This window comes from Coturnix japonica, chromosome 16 (assembly GCF_054131305.1).
Source record: "Coturnix japonica strain WE chromosome 16, WE-NBRP24, whole genome shotgun sequence".
Lineage (NCBI taxonomy): Eukaryota > Metazoa > Chordata > Aves > Galliformes > Phasianidae > Coturnix > Coturnix japonica.
This window is the reverse complement of record NC_140678.1, coordinates 1,218,230-1,235,298: the sequence shown is the minus strand read 5'-3', so window position 1 is coordinate 1,235,298 and position 17,069 is coordinate 1,218,230. Positions and strand designations below refer to the sequence as shown.

Here is a 17,069-nt window from a genome sequence, read left to right as displayed (position 1 = left end):
TTGCATGAGTTTGGTGCAGACAGGAACATGCAAAACCTGTTCCTATCCAATAAAACCCACCAGCTTTAGGGGGCAGCAGGAGAAATAAAATGAGGGAATGCTCTCACATTACAGCTTTTTCACACTGCAGTTTGCCCAATGCAGCAGCACCAGAAGGAGCACAGATGCAATGCAACTTTTCATCAGCTCTCATAGCCACACTGCAGCACTGCCATGGGTGTTCTGTGAGTGCTGAGCCCAGCAAGGCACAATATAAGCACAGAGATGCACAGTTGACTGTGACTGGCTGATGTCACAGTTCCCTCCAACACGTCACAGTTTGGCAGATTCTGCCCAAACTCACTCAGTGGAATTCACTGCCCAGCTTTGTTTCTCAGGCAGTGTTCTGAGATGGAGGGGCCACAGGAGGGTGCGATGGAGCCTTTCCAAGTTGGGGACTCTCTACAGATAGGGAGATACTTCCTAGAAGTTATGCTCCATGAATACCAACAAGGTGAGCTGGAGCTTGTCCCTGCCAGCAACTCATCCTCCAGTACTGACAGCTCCTCCAGTACTGACAGCTCCTCCAGTACTGACAGCTCCTCCAGAAGTAGCAACCATGAGCTGAACTTAGGCCCAATGGTGATTGATATGGGCACCAGGAGCTTCAGAGCAGGCTTTTCTGGACACTATTCCCCCTGTGCTGAGGTAGGCACCCTGGTGAGCCGTCGCATGAGCTCAGAAGAAGGCAGGGCTAGTACGATTATTGGGAAGAAAGCACTGCTGTACTCTGACGCTGAAACCATAGAGGTGATGCACGATGGCTTCGTCATCAACTGGGAAGCAGCTGGAAGCCTGTGCAAATATCTCCTTGAACACAAGCTCCAGGTGAACCCAAATGAACATGCACTGCTCCTCACAGAGCCACTGTTCAGCCCCATCGCCGGCCGGGAGAAAATGGCAGAGATGGCCTTTGAGACGCTGGGCACCCCGGGTCTCTTTGTGGCCTCTCAGCCAGTCCTCTCTGCTTACGCATATGGCAAGATCAATGCTTTAGTGCTGGATATGGGCCATGAAGCCACCCGTGTTGTGCCAGTGCTGGAGGGCAAGAGCATGGCACGCAGCTCCAAGCTGACAGACATAGCAGGACGATGCCTTACGTGGTACCTTTCAACTCTTCTGAAGGACGCAGGGCATGTACTCAGTGATGGGATGAGCCACATGGTGGAGATCATCAAGCGTGCATGCTATGTTGCTGCTGACTTCCAAAGCGAGTGCCTCCTCCCACCCAGCTCCCACACCGTGGATATTTCCCTGCCCGATGGGATGAAACTTACCCTCGGCAAGGAGCGCTTCCAGTGTCCAGAGGTGCTCTTCAATCCTCCATCCAGCTGGGGAGAATCCTTCGTGAGCATCCAGGTTGGATATTAGGAAGAATTTCTTCTCAGAAATAGCAGCATTGTTTGCCCAGGGGGGTGGTAGAGTCACCTTCCTTTGAGGTGCTTAAGGAAAGGGTAGATGTAGCACTTGGGGACATGGTATGGTGGGCAATACTGGTGGTAGGTGAGTGGTTGGACCAGATGATCTTAGAGGTCTTTACCAACCTTTATGTTTCTGTGATCCAGGAGACAGTGCGGAAGTGCCTCATGCATCTCCCAAAGGACATCATACCCACCCTGTCTGCCAACATCCTCCTGTGTGGTGGCTCCTCACTCTTCAAGGGGATAGACCAGAGGTTGTGCCATGAGCTCCTGGACCACCTTCCACCCGGCCTGATGGTGCAGGTGGGGAGCCTGGATCTGAAGCGGCATGCAGCATGGACAGGGGGATCCATCCTCGCTTCACTCCACAACTTCCAGTCATGCTGGATCCGCCGAGATGAGTACCATGAGTCAGGGTCATGCATTGTCCACCAGAAGTGCTTCTGAAGCCAGTAAGAAACACTGGTGCAGTTTTATTGTAGCTACAGACCAAGCAGTTGAAAGCAATAATAAATAATTTTGTACCACCTGAGCACGATCATCTTCCATCCCCACAGTGTTCCAGCTGAGGGCTGGGAGGGTAAAAGCAAAGACTCAGCTGCAGGTGATGAGCAGCACACACACACCATGGCACAAGCAGCTGCCCTATGAGAGGACACCAAACCCTGCCCTGACCCCCTTGATCCCCCATCCCTGCTCACTGCCAGCCATCCCAACATCCCATCCCTGCACCTCATGCAGCATCGTGGTGCATGAAACTCCACAGATCTTTGGAAGCTGACACAGGTTTTGGTGCCAGCTTTTAAGCTGGTGGTAGTTTCCTATTGCCCCAAGCCATGGGACAAACCCAAACTAATCTCATTGTTACCCCATGGCTTTTTGGGGCTGCTTGGAGTCTGCATTGAGCTGTGGGAGGGGTGTGGGATGCTACAGGTGGAATGCTGCAAGGATGCTGCAATGGACGGATGCTGTAGGCACACATTGGGGACACAGGATCTTGCAGGGCACTTTCCCACAGCTCTTTGACAAGCAAAGAATATTTGGCTCTCGTGTTGACTCAAACTAACTACTTCATTTCCCCTGAAACTTTCCGGAGAAAACAAGTTCTTATCTCAATAGAAACCCAGGCCACAGATGCCAGATGCTTGGGAGGAGCAAGCAGCTCCTCTGTGCTGATAGCAGCACTCCTGCCCCAGCTGGGATGGGCTCCAGGATGGGGCTGAACCCACAGGCACTGTGTGTGCATTGTTAGCCCTGTGCAGCTGCAAACTTCACTCTAGTGTGTGCTCTGCAGATTGGTCACCTGTGAGCTGAAAGGAGAAACACAGCACTCCCCAGCATCAACTTAAATGCCAAATTCATAGAATCATAGAATGGCCTGAGTTGAAAAGCACAGTGATGATCATCTAGTTTCAACCCCCATAGCACAGGCAGGGTATCTAACCACTAGACCAGGCTGCCCAGAGAAAACCTGGCCTTGAATGCATCCAGGGATGGGACATCTACAACCTCCATGAGCAAGCATGGCACATGCACAGCACCTCTATGGTGCCAGCAGCCCTTGGTCACCCATTTAGTGACCTAGAGTGAATATGCAGTGAATGAGCCCCCACAGATCCCCATATACCTTTATTAAAGCATGAACACCCCCTCTAGCCATGCATCTCGGAGAGACGAGGGACCTGAGGTGTACAAGAACACGATGGTAAGATTTAGAGGTTAGTCAAAATGTTGTGGTAAATTAGCGGAAAGTATTTTTCTGCTGTAATCTTCCTTCTGATGCAGTGCCCAGGTTTTTCTACTGTATTAAAGAAAGGCACTGAGCGTGGGAGGTGTGAACTAATGCTACCGCACTGGGAAGGTGACAACCCAAGATCTCAAAAGGATGTTCATCAGACTCCCTGTTTTACACGGGTGTGAACGAGTAAAGTGGAAAAAAAAAAGGGAGATTATTTGTCTTTTAGAAAGAAAAACAAACCAAATAGCTGCCAGACAACCTTGTCAGCAACCGCTATTTAAGAGCACATACATTTGCTCATCTCTGCCAGGAGCAAGTGTTAACCTTTACACGCAGCCTTTGCTCTCCGTTCCCTTTCACTCTGTGTTCCCTTTGGCCCAGCAGAGCCCTGGCCATTTCTTGCTGCTGCATTGCAGTGCTGCGGTGATGGGAACATTCCCAAGCATCAGCACTGTTTGGTGTAGGAAATACATTGGGATCAATAAGAGCTTTTCCACCTCGATGGCATCTTCTGATCCTATCCATAGGAGTGACTCCCAGCAGCCAACGTAACCACTTCCACGCTTTGTGAGTCACCACCAAACATTTTGGGTTTGTAGATGTGAAAACCAAATGCAAGTGTTAAACTTTGCAGGGCTCCCTCTCTGCTTGGGCAGCACCCTCCTCTCACCGTGGGTGCAAAAGGCAGCGCAGCAGCAAAACTCTTATGGCCAGACATCCAAAAAGCTGAGAGCTGTGGGATCAAAGCAGCTCTTGCATGTTGCCCCCTGCATGGGGGGAAGGGGGGGGTTAACCTTTCCAGATGTGCACCAGATGTGGTGATGGCATGAGCCAGATGTGGAGCAAATAGCAGGCAGCTTCCAGGTTTGGCTTAACACAGATGTGAGCACTAGGGAGGTTTGGGGGGTGCTGTGAGTTTGCTCACACTTTAGCCCAGGGTAGTAGATGCAATTATCACTGAGCAAAGCTTTTTTGGTGGAACAAAGCAGAAATAGAGACAACAGAACTGCTGGGGCTCTGGGCAGTGGAGCTGGGGGAAAGTAAAGAAAGTGGTGAATACAGACCTGGGAGAGAAATCATGAGGATTTGGGATAATGCTTGAATTTGGGCACAGGTCTGTGCTAACAGTTCATTTATCCATACCCAGCCCTTCTATAGCACGACTGATAAGTCTAAAATAAATATAAATAGAGTCAGTCCAGCTTTATTCATCCTGGAGTGTCACTGTTTGAGTAGTTTGTTTCTTTGAGGTTGAGGAGTTGTCAAACCTCCCCAGTCCCCTCTGATGTTTTAGCACACTTATCAGGTATGAGCAAAGCTATGTGCGAGAAATGAAAGATTGTGGTCTTCAGAAGAACTGGTATCAGAAAGGCAGCCTTAAAGTTGAATAGCTTGGTGTATTCACACTTCTTCAGTTGCATTTATTACACTGTATTTATGGGCCAATGTATGGGTTATACTTTCTTTTTGTCTTTTTTCTTCTTTTCCTGCGTATTTGATTACGCATTTGAAAGACTGCAGTGCTGATAAGAGGAAGATAGGAGCTGTGAGGGAAAGGCATGAACACAGATTCCCTGCGCACCCTCTTTAATTATCACTTCATCTTATCACAACGAGTAACGCTGATAGTTTTGTATGTTTTCAAATGTTCCTTTCTGATCCTTTTATAATAACAGAAATGTGGTCAAGACTAAATTAAAAATATATTTCTGTAATGGTGTTGCCCATACAGGTACACTCAGAGCCACACAATGTGCCAGACAGTGATGTATTCTGAATGCTGAGCTCGTTTCCAGAAGTCATTGCTAACTGTTCCTATCTCAGCAATGATTCAGTTTTTGTCCTAAGCTAAAGGTCATCATTAACTCATACTCTTAAGGGAAGGCTCTGTAATCATCACTCCATCTACCACTGCAAAGGTGTGAAAAATGTTGCCTGAAATGCATGGTGACAGCACCTGCACCTCCCCTAAAAAAGCCAGAATAGATATCTGAAGAGGTATGGCAAGTCTATGGGGCTGTGATCTCCTATGGTGGGTGGACAGTACTTGTAACAGACCCTGCAATAAAAGCACCATTTATTTTCCTTTGCTGCCCAAAGCTGATTTTAAAACTGGGACCCAGGCCGAATTTTATCCATAAAGTCAATCTGTGATTTCCAGCTCTGATTTCCAAAGCTTTGTAATGTAGAGACTTTGAGTCAGCTCCAAATTTGCCGTTGTGGAAATGAACTGGGTGAACCCCGGTACATGGAGCTTGCAGCTTTCATTATCTGAAACAATTAGTACAATAACGGCTCTTCTTTGAGGGCAATGTCAAATGTGCAGTTTGAGGATGGGGAAAATGATGGAGAGGACTGGATCTCCTTGGGTACCTGCAGGACAAGGCAGCAAATGGGAAATGGAGGGAGTGGGGATATTCTCTCCTCCTGCAGCCCCAGAGGGGAGAAGAAGCAAAGCCCAAAGAGGAGAAGAAGTGGAGAAGGGGCTGCAAGCAGCAGTGGGAAGTGACTGAAAGGAGATGGGTGAGGGGTGCTTAGAGCCATGCAGGAGCAAGGGGAGATGATTCCTTTGGTCAAGTAATGCCGAAGCCACTTTCTTGCTGTGGGCTGTTCACAGGGGAAGAGGGGATGGGGGGATAGTGCAGGAAATCAACGCACTTGTGGTTTCTTTTAATCTGCAAGTATCACTGTGTCAAGTTTCGCACCTGAAGAGCAGTTGCAGCGCTCTGGTTTCCCCCCCCCCCCCATGCCTGAAGGTACAGCAGCACTGTGTCCACTGCTCTGCAGCTGGCCCCAGGGCTCTGACTTTAGCAGCTGAAGGTGAGAAGACCTGAGCTCTTCACACTGACCAGAGCACAAAGAGCACGCTGGGCTGATGCTGACCAGGGCCAGCACAGTGGCTATGCATCAGTTAAAGGAGTCCGAGTGGAGAGCTGCAGGCTCAGCTGTGAGTATATCTATAAAATGCTTGTTAGAAAAATGCTTGACAATCGTCCTCATTTCCACAGACATTTTAGTGAGAATAGTATGCCACGTAGCGGTTTTATTTTGTAAGTAATTCATTTCAAAGTAAGAAAATGGATCAGGCAATTCATCTAAAGTTAAGAGAATGTTTTATAAAAGCAGTTTTCAAATAGGGAAGTATCATTTCTGAAAACGCCTTATTTACAAAGAAAGAAGCATGATGTAGATATATTTCATATTTCAGTTAAAAAATCATCATCATCCAAAATAACTATTAGGAAGATAAATGGAAATAAATGTATCTTCTGGACTACGCTGTCTCCAGTCAAAGAGAAAAAGAGTTTGTTCCCTATGAGGATAAATTATGACAAAGTGAGAATAAAATGGACCAGGTTCTGCTCTCAGTTCATGCCAGCGTGAATCTGCTGCCTTCTTATTGCTATTCCTTTTTCTTGCTCCAGACAGCTGGAGGGTACGAAACTCTTTCCATCCACAATTTCCAGTGCTAAACAATTAGATTTTCAGCCTCGTTTGTGAAGATGGAGGTGATGACAAAGCAAAGGGAATTAAAATGGTGGTCACACCCAGCAGCTGTAGCAGTGGTGTGGAGCCACTATTGTGTTCCATGGTGTGGACACCACCTCCACTGTCTTTGCCTCTTCCTGCCCATCATCCCTTCACACTTCAAGGTTGGATGGGATCCTAAGCAACCTGGTCTTAATGCGGAGTTTGTGAGGCAGAGCTGAAGAGCTTCGGCCTTTCGGGTGATCCTCCAAAGGGGAGGGCAAGCTACATGGGGGTGGAGGAGATGTTTTGGGCACTTGCTGCTCATCATCTTCATCTGAGCCAGTTGTGGTGCTCTCCTTGCTCACCTCTGCCAGACCAGGACAAGGGGATGAGAAGCAGGCACTGCCTGAGAAAGGCAAATGGAATGCATGTTTGTCTGGGCAGTGGTAATCGAGGAAAGGAGAGCAAACTGTGGGTCTGAAGGCTGAATCGAGCCTCTTTGGTTGGTGAAAGCCAGGTGTGTCCATAGCAGCTGGCTTTGAGTTGCTGCTAAGGAAGTTTGTAGATGGGTTAAAGGGTTTGTATGAATAGTCGGATGGCTCCAGCACCTTCGGCACGAAGCTCTTTGTGAAGAGGCAGGAATCCCCAGCAAAGGGCTCTGCTTCAGGGAACGGCGAGAACGTTTTATGCCCTTGGAAATAAATCCCCAGGAAATCCTGCAGAGAGCGGCCCTGGTGGGTGCTGGCATCGGGGCTGATGAGCCCAAAGCGCAGTTTGAGGGCCAGCAGCTCCGTCCTGAGGATGGCATTCTCCTCGCTGAGCGCAGCCAACTGGCTCTCCATGGCAAAGTCATTCAGGCGCCTCTTCTCCCGCGAGCGTTTGGCCGCCTCGTTGTTCTTGCGTCTCTTCTCCCAGTACATGTTGTCCTTCTTCTCATCTGGCATGAACTCCCGTTTGCGCCGGGAGGGTCCGTTCACTCTGCTGTGCAGGAACTTTGCCTTGCTGTGTTGAAGTGTGAGGTCACCGACGGCGCTCAGCGGTGCCATGAAGTTGTCCATGGTTGTTGATGCAGCTCAGTTCTGAAAGAACTGAGACATAAAACTGTTAGCCCTGAAGCTGCTGTTAATCATTACATTAACAAACAATATGAAAATAAAATAAAATCAAGATAGCCACGTGATTTTTTTTCCTGCAGACACACAAGGAACACAGTTGACTCATCCAAGTCCTCAAATCTCAGCGTTGCCTCAAAGACCATCACAGAGCCATAGAGTCATAGTACCATCTGAGTTAGAAGGGAACCTTCCAGGCCATGTGGTCCCACTCCTTGCAATGAACACAGACACCCAAAGCTCCATCAGGTTGCTCAAACCTTGCCCTCTGATCTTGGATGCCTCCACAGAATACCCAAAAGATGACTGGGAAGAGTTAAAGAGGTGGCGTTCTGCCAGCCCTGTGCACAATCAAAAGCACTTTGCCTGACTTAAATCAGGATAACAAAAGTTGCTTTCACATATTGTTTATCTCCCACTGATCTCAAACTGCCCTACATAGGAGATAAGTCTCATTGCCTCTGTTTCTCAGATAAAGAAGGCAAAGGGAGAACTGATTTACTTTAGTTACATGCCTTAGCAGATGAAATAAGATTACAACTCAAATTTATCTCCTCAGTCCTGGTCCACTGGTCTTACTTTATAAAGCTGGATTTGATGACATCTGTGATTTTGGTAGGACAACCACAAGGAGTTATCACCACACATCTCCCTCTGAACTACACGCTTCCTGTAACATGTGGATCCTCTGGGAAGTCAAATGCACTGTGCTGATCAAGCAAGGATGTCTAGAAGTGAGCACCTGCATGTGGTCCCTCTGACACCCTTTATGCAGATCTTTAAAACAGACAAATATATATCTACAGACAAATCCACATCTATTTGATGTCTGACTTCGTTCAGCACAACCAGAGTTCTTTGCTGGTTTAAATCAGTACAAGTTTCAGGAAAGTACGCTGTCCCAGACAGTGTGATTTTGTCATTAAATGCATTTAGAATGTGTTTGTTTTAATTTAGCTGTAACTCTTTGAGATCTCAAACTGTATGCAAAGATTCCAAAGACCAAAACACAGAATCTCCTTTAGCATGAATATGTTTGGGGTAATTCCTCTGGTTTTTGTTTAAATTGACTCCTGAGCTCAAAGCATCAAAGTGAGTGTGCCTGTGGTTACTGGCAGCGTCAAAAGTTAGAAATACTCTATTGTTTTAAGGCTTAATCACTTACCAGGAATTTTTCAAGTTAGTATTTGACGTGACTTCTTTGTTGAATGAGTCAAAGATGAACAGGTGGGTTTTTCACTGTGTAAACTCATCAGCTGCATCAGGCAAAGTAGTTTGTCTTCTCCTTGTCCACTTCTTGCTCCCAGTGCCTGCCATGAGGATGTCCTATAAGAAGATTCAAGATTGCTGTAACCAACAGACTCTGGTCAATGTAGCTGGGAAGAACATGAAATAAAAGGGACCCAAAAGAGGTATGCATAAGACAGAACAAAAATAAGTAACAAAAAAAACTGAGTTCTTCCTTCTAGCAAACAACCCCTTCTTCTCTTATCTCCACCCTGAGCAGCCTCTGATGAACTATACTTTCCAACAGGTTGTACAGAGCCCTCCAGCAAAAGTATATATCTGACAGGAACTGCTTCACTGCAGATGTACGAGGTGATACGCATTTATCTTTAAATAAAATACACTGCCTCATCAAACAATGGTGAATCTGGTTGTTTTTTTCCTGATCATAATTTGAGGTGATCAGGTTAAGTTATTCTTCTTCCCAAGGATGCAGTAAAATTAGAATATTGCCAGCAAAAGGCAACTGGAACAGGGCGTAGATTTGAAATTGTTTCTGTATACGGAAAGGCTAACTCATTATTTCTCAAGAATAAAGGACACGCACTGGAGTTATCAGGCAGTGGATTACAAAGAAAGAGAAGGAAGCACGTCTTTGTGCAACACAACATTAAAATTTGTAGTTTTGTTGCCTTGGGATAGTGTGACCATCAAAAGCAGAAAGGGAAGCAAATAACGGACAAAAGATTGCACCAGGCAGATCTTTGAGCTGTCTCAATCTAATTGTTCTTGTATCATGAAATATTAGGTGAATTCAAGTACGGCGTAAATCACTGAATCGTGGCTTGGGTTGGAAGGGATCTTGAAGATTTTCTACTTTCAGCATCTCTGCTGTGGGCAGAGTTGCCAACCACCACATCAGGCACCAGATCTGGCTGCCCAGGGCCCCCATATTTCCAGTGGGTGGGTTATAGAAGCTGTGAAACTGAACACTGCAGTGGGTCACGTATTTTATGAGAACGGAGAATGAACCGGATCACCTAAAATGCAAACATTTTAATAAAGTGAACATCTATGTTTTATTAATCTTTAATGTACACATCTAAATGTTACCACTTTTCATATCACTTCTTCTTCTACATGTTACAGACTTTCTCTTAAATCTACACATCCGCTCATTTCACCCTTACTTACATCACAAATTCCTATCTACAAACACCAGTTCTACTTCTGAGCTGGATCTTCATTTAAAACAGAGCCAAGAGGGCTATCCACAGAGACATCACTGGCATTTGACCCCACCATAGTCAAAATAGCAGCAGAATTTAAGATTGAAATAGTTTACATCAGCACAAAGATTGAGCCAAGCAACCCTTGCTTTTTGCTGGTGGAAATGAGGCAGAAGGTTGGAGCTCTGTGATCTCTAAGGTCTCTTCCAACCTCAGCCATCCCATGACTTGCCCACTTTTACACTCCCTGATCATAACAGCTTAAACCAAATCAGCTCTCAGCTACTAATCTCAAACTTCTCTATACTTCAGTATCTAACCCACAGGAGTTATTCAGAATTTGCCCTGATAAAATGAGATAGTAGCAGCAAGACCCAGCGAGCATGCTATGATTTACAGCAGAAACTTTTGCAAGCTTCTCGCAGGAACATCGTGCAGTGCAAGCACTGTTAAGCACCTCAGTAAACATGTTTTGGTCCTCTCTGCTGTTTGGTCTGTGGTTTGGTAATATCTCACAGCGTTCTCTAAACCTACTGGCCTATTTAAGGTAAAGGGCTATTATTCTAATCATTCTAATTATTCTAATAATTATTGGTTATTTATATTCATGCTAAGGCAGTAATTAGCAAGTACTGTTGAGGAATACGTATCAATCCCTTTTTGTATTTCAATGGGAGATAATATGATCCTACAGGGAAAAAACTGAGAGAAAACCCATGGACCTACATTACTGAGCTCCAGGAAAACTGCTTCTGTGCTTCATACTGATGGAAGAATCAATCTTGTTGGCAATGCTTTAAACTTACATTCAAAACAAAACTGACTCAGAAATGCTGAGAATCTGCCAAAGTCACGTATTTGCTGCACATCTATTTTGAAAACATACAAAGGATTGTTGACTCACGCTGCCAAATGTTGCTGCAAGGCTGCCAATGTGTTGCGATGCCTCTATGTCTGTCAGTGTGTTGCGCTGCCTTGCAGACAGAGCTTTAAAGTTGAGTATGTTCACTTTTTGGACCAGGTTTACTAAAGTCTGATTCCCAGCACAGCTTTGCATTCCATTGGTTTCTTGTTTGAAAAGCAGACTGCAAGACCCTGTGAGGATTCCCTTTAAAACCTGTCCATGCTCTCCGAATCTGTATAGAAAGACTTGATTTCCAGGGGTCTGAAAGATAGATTCAGCTTTTTGAATGCACTAAGATTCTAGATTACATTGTTGCCTTTGGTGCTTAATCACAACAGGGTTTTTGTTAGGGATAAATTGCAGTTTTCATTCTTGGGATGTGTGACACTTGAAGCAATGAGAGCCTCCCCAACCTCACCAGCAGAACTGCAGGTTCTTACAACTATAAGCTGAACAAACCTCCATCAATTCCTTCATACTTATGATCAAACCACTATGCAGGCTACACTGCCCACAGCAACTAGCCTCAAGGTATTGCAAACCGACCTCAACATTTTACTGTTTGTTGACAGTGGGCTGTAAGACTGGAAATGCTCTGATAATCTCTTAAAACTTCAAAGTCGATGATGATTCTTTGCAAGCTACGGAGTTTTGCAGCTCTTGGTCTGCAGAACCCTCAGTGTGTGCTGCTGATGGATAAAGAATCCTCATGTGGTTTGCTCCATCCAGCTCTCCTCTGCTCCCCGGGCACTTTCCCCTGTACACTATGACTCAAGGTAGGACAGTGCATGAAAACATTCTTTTTCTCTGAGAAGAAATCACTTTTTAAAACAAAAATCCATTTTCTCCCTCAGTGTTATTTCATGGTTTGGGTGGGAAACGCTGGATTTTTGGCAGATTATACTGGATACACTTGGGTATTTTATAGACATTTTTCACTTGTCTTATTCCCTTAGTTCCAGCCCTAATGGGTACACCCTGCCCCAAGAACATCTAAAGCCAGAATAGATGAATTGTGCCCTTTTCTCTCACCATTTCTGCACCACACAGTGACCTCTGAGCTGTTTCATGTGGATGCAATAATACTGTGCTGGAGTTCCCCCAAGCTAACTCACTCCAACAAGATCAATTAGATCAATTAGCATGACCAAGCCACACTTTCTAATGCAAATTGTTTCCTGGCAGCACATTCAAGACCAATGCACAAATCTTTAATAAAAAATTATGGTTGGACTGGATGATCTTCTAGGTCTTTTCCAACCTTGATAATTCTGTGATTCTGTGATCTGCAGGACCAGACCTCCTACTATATCAGATCAATGATATTGCTTCTAGAACAAAAAGACATGAGATAATGCCATGCAAGAGCACAGATGACAGATATGAAGTTCTTAATTCCTGTGTGTGCATATTTTAGATGGCAGCATTTGGTCTTGTATTACCAGGAAGGTGGAACTGCATTTCCCTTGGAGTGATTTAGGATAAATCTTGTTCCACCTTTGGAGGTGGACGTCTGCTCACAGCGCATGCTGCCCTGCACAGCCCTGCTTTGCTCGGCCTACCCAGGGATGGAAAATTCCATCAGGTTCATACAGAACCTGACAAAAAATGCTGTCACGACAGTTTCTTTAAAAATGAAGATCAATTCATGAAGATAAGCTCATCATTATCTGAAAGTTACCCCAGATGATAGGGCAATGCCTCATCAAAAGGAAGAAATGAGAGGCGGACAAGACCCACAGGTAAGTCCCTTCCTCTCCGTGGCAAAGAATATCACTGCTATGAAATCAAAGAGGCATGAGTGTGTTTTTAAAGCAAAGCGTAGGCTACAAGCTTCTCATGAGACAAGGCAGAAACGCTGCCTTAAACAAAGCTGCCATTAACTTTTGAGCATCTGTGGCTTTCAATCTTGGAAATGAAAAGTCAAGAACCACCAGGAAACAATTCAATGCATTTCTCATCTTTCCTAGATATTACCACCCAAAGTCAGCACCAAGGACATGTGAAAACCTCTTTTGAAAGACTACACAATCATTTGCAAATGACAAAATCCCCCTCCCTGAAGACACTGCAAAGACACCACAGTCACAGTTCATAGCAATACTCAAGGAGGAAAATCAAAACAAACCCTATTAAAAACAATGTGCTGCCCCTCATTTTCAAAACCCATTCGCTAACAAATCAGAACAAAACACCTCCTACAGCTGATACTCCTGACTCTTTATCTTTTCAATCACCTGTTCCAAAAAGCCCATCCCTAAAGCCCTTCTTTGGACAGGAAAGCCTTCAGGACCTGCTTGATCGCCCATTCACCTGCTCCTTGTGCACTCACATCAGCAGTTACAAAATAGTCCTGATTTAGAAAACAGCTGCTGAGCCGTGCAGACGAAGGCAGACAGCACACAGAAATCCCCACGGCATTCTGCTAACCCAGCAGTGCACTCATTGAGACCCCAGCCCTAAGAGACAGCTTTGCTATAGGTGAACAAACCGCAGCCAAGCTCTCCATGTCTTTTCCTGCTCCATCTCTACCACAAGCACCTCCAGGATGGAGGACTGATCTCAGCATCCCCTTTAAAACACTGCTAAATAAAACTCAGTGCTTACCCTTCTGTTTCAGAATGAGAGATAGAAACCATTTTCACAAAGTAAGTATCCGATCAGGAGCAGAGCATGGAGAGGAGCAGGTATTTTTCTGTGTACCATGCCATCCCCATTGCTTTTTAAAGGAAGGAAGCCATCACTACTCACTTGCCTTGAAGGCTGCCAGGCCTCCTGCGCTCTCTGAAGTGTGTGCAAAGGGCACCCACTGCAGAATGTGATCACATCTCTCATTCATTAGCTGTTAATATCAAGTCAGAGGTTTCCCTTTCACTCTGTCTGCTATCACAGGAAATAAAAGAAACTTTTGAAGATGCTGCAAGGCAGAGTCATGCATCTGCTTGAGTTTCTATCACACACAGAACTGGTGAGAAACCCACTGCTTCTAAAGACGAAACTCCTTATTTCGTTCCCAGCTCATTGAGTTTCTCTGTACCCAAAGCGACTTGGTGCTTATCAGTGCTTTATCAGACTCAAAATACATACTCCTGGGTAACTGAAGTGAAATGGTAATTCACCTGATCCAGTCCTAGAAATAATATTTCTGGTTTAAAATGAATTGCTGCCATTGAGTTCTGTCTGAAGCCATAATGAAGAGCATCTCTACAAATGCAGTGTGACCTATTCCAGAATTCACCCAGAGCAGCAGAAATCAATACCCAGGTTATAATGCTTTTTCACAGAAATCAGCAGTAGAAAACCATCATTTTCCCATGCCTTGAGTTATTCATTGCACTATTACTACACACAACTGGATGCAGATTGCTGTACTCACCACCACCCCTGCTCTCACTAGCAAATCTTTGCTATGTGAGATCCTCAACTGCACTGGACCAGTCCTCACCTTCCCAAGCACCAATGGTGGGGATACTTCAATCCAAGGACTGATGGTGGGGACATTTCAGCTCCAACCACCATGGCCACACTGACATGGCAGCAAAGCAAAAGCACACCTCAAACCAACCCTACGCCATAACCAAGCCAGAAGGTGGAGGAACAACCCAGAAACCAGAGGAAACTATGAGAGAAATTTCAAGGAATGAGAAATCCAATGAAATTCTTTTCAAATTTGGTTTGTAAGGAAAAATCATGTCCTGTTGTTTTTCAGATAAGTGAGGATACACCACAGCCACTGAAAGTCATGGCAGGTGAGAGAAAACTGTGCTTACCCCACTGTCAATTTATTTACCCCACTATTTATTTATTTAATGACAGAACTTTTCAGATAACTTCACTGACACTCTTCAGAAACAGATCTTTAATGTACACTTTGCTATTCATTTACCGTTACCTTTTGTCTGCTAACATTAACGACTCCCTCGGTAGAACTACAATTTATGTTGCTTATATAAATAACCAAGAGATTATGAGCAGCAGATTGAGGTTTGGCAGACTTGCAACATCCAGACAGATAGACATCTCTGGCAGATGTAGTGTCATCATTTGGTTTAACAACAAATACTCACTGCCTTATTAACTTGCAATTTATATCTGCCATCTCACTGCTTATGTAGAAGGGGAAATTTGGTTAATTCCACTGAATTCAGGATGGCAGTTTCATTTTATTTTGCATATTAGCTTTTCTCTCTAGAGGATTCTCTGCTGCAGATCAGCTTGCGATGACCATCAGGTGCAAAAATAATATGGGTTTTTGCATGGAATGGAAAGCAAGGACATAGCTACTGCTACCACAGCAACCTGAGAAAGTTCCAATGGGCCATGATCTTTTGGGGTATAAAAAATGGTTGTAGATTCCTCCCTTCTGCTCATAGGGGAGGAATTACCTTGTTTTAGAGTTCACAGGGACCCATTAAGAAAGGAGGCTTTATGGCATAGCCTTTGGTTTTGTGCCTGTAGACCGTGCTGTGATCTATAAGCACAAAATCAAAGCTCTTGGTAGAGATTTCTATGCTGTTTTTAAGTGCTTCTAACGCCAAATAAGGTCCTTGAAGTGGAATATGTGATCCCTCTAAGTTCATGACCGTGACATTCATCCCGTTCTACTAATATATGTTTTATCTTCTTCACTGTAACATTAATTATTTGCCACATCAAAATAAGGACAGCAAATCCTGGGCAGTAAAGGGGGGTTGGTTAAATATCCCTTTTGTTTGCATACAAGTGTCATGAGAATTGTCAGCTTTAAAATCCAAAACTACTTCCCCACAAGCTTCAGAAATAACACGATAATTTTAGACCTTCCCCCAGGTACAACAAACATGCCTCACTTAAAAATGGACTGCGTATAGTTGGAATTATAGTTTGGAATAGTTCCCCCTTTCTTCTGCTCTCAAATTTGTTTTTGAAGGGGAAACCTAGAGAGGTAGAGGGTGAAATGACAACAGCCCCTCCCCATCTTTGAAATGAGATGCAAAAGCTTTTTCAAAGCAAGAGAGGAAAAGGCTTGTTGCCAGAAGCTTTGTGAAGTGAAGAAACCACTCTAAAAGCTGAGAAATGGTAGAAAGAAGCAGCCTGACATAGTGTTAATGATTGATTTTTTAGGAAGTTATCAACATCTGGATCATGTGAATTTTTGATCTTGGCTCTCAGTTCTTTTAACATGACCAGGGATGTACTGAAAGGCATATGCATCAATATCTTCCTTGTACAGAGAAAGCAAAGGGAAGCCAATTACACGGATTTTGAAAGAAAGGATGAGTTTTTCAGAACAGATTTGCAGCTAGGGACTCTGCATTTTGGAAAAGCTGGCCAAAAGTGTCAAAGGAAGGACAGGGTAAGGAGGCAGAAGACGGAAGCAAAAGGTTTGAAACACTTAGAAACCCTTAGGAACAAAACCGATGGGTCCTTGACACTCAAGGTCAGGCTGGATGGGGCCCTGAGTCTCTGATGCAGCTGTGGATGTCCCTATTCATTGCTGGGGAGTTGGACTAGATGTACTTTAATGGTCTCTTCCAACTCCAACAATTCTATGACTCTACAAAAACTGGTTGTGATGCCAGGGGAAGGGAAGAGAAGGGAAGGGAAGGGAAGGGAAGGGAAGGGAAGGGAAGGGAAGGGAAGGGAAGGGAAGGGAAGGGAAGGGAAGGGAAGGGAAGGGAAGGGAAGGGAAGGGAAGGGAAGGGAATCACCTTTTGCCTGTGTCCCCTGGCCAGGACTTACCTTGTAGGTTACACAGGGTCAGCCTGTGTGTCCAACAGCACTGTGCAGGGTGAGGGTTGATGAGCTGCTCTTCTGCCTTAGAGCTTGCTTGCTGGTGACAGCCCTGTCCTGAGAAACATGTCAGTGAGTCAGTGAAGATCTTTTTTTTTTTTCTTTTATCTTTTCTTTAAAAATTTTTTTCTTTTTTAAATAACGAGGTCCCAGGAA

General features: G+C 44.9%; 2 protein-coding genes across 2 annotated transcripts; one reads left to right on the top strand and one right to left on the bottom strand.

The window, feature by feature from the left end:
- Positions 1-344: 344 nt before the first annotated feature.
- LOC107325364 (actin-like protein 9) lies at positions 345-1,992 on the top strand. Its single transcript, XM_015886120.3, has 2 exons — positions 345-1,398; positions 1,605-1,992. The coding sequence occupies exons 1-2, from the start codon at positions 391-393 to the stop codon at positions 1,905-1,907; spliced, it is 1,311 nt and encodes a 436-aa protein (XP_015741606.2). The 5' UTR covers positions 345-390; the 3' UTR covers positions 1,908-1,992.
- Positions 1,993-6,292: 4,300 nt separating this feature from the next.
- NFILZ (NFIL3 like basic leucine zipper) lies at positions 6,293-7,727 on the bottom strand. The gene has a single exon (XM_032441053.2). The coding sequence runs from the start codon at positions 7,725-7,727 to the stop codon at positions 6,840-6,842; it is 888 nt and encodes a 295-aa protein (XP_032296944.2). The 3' UTR covers positions 6,293-6,839.
- Positions 7,728-17,069: the final 9,342 nt, after the last annotated feature.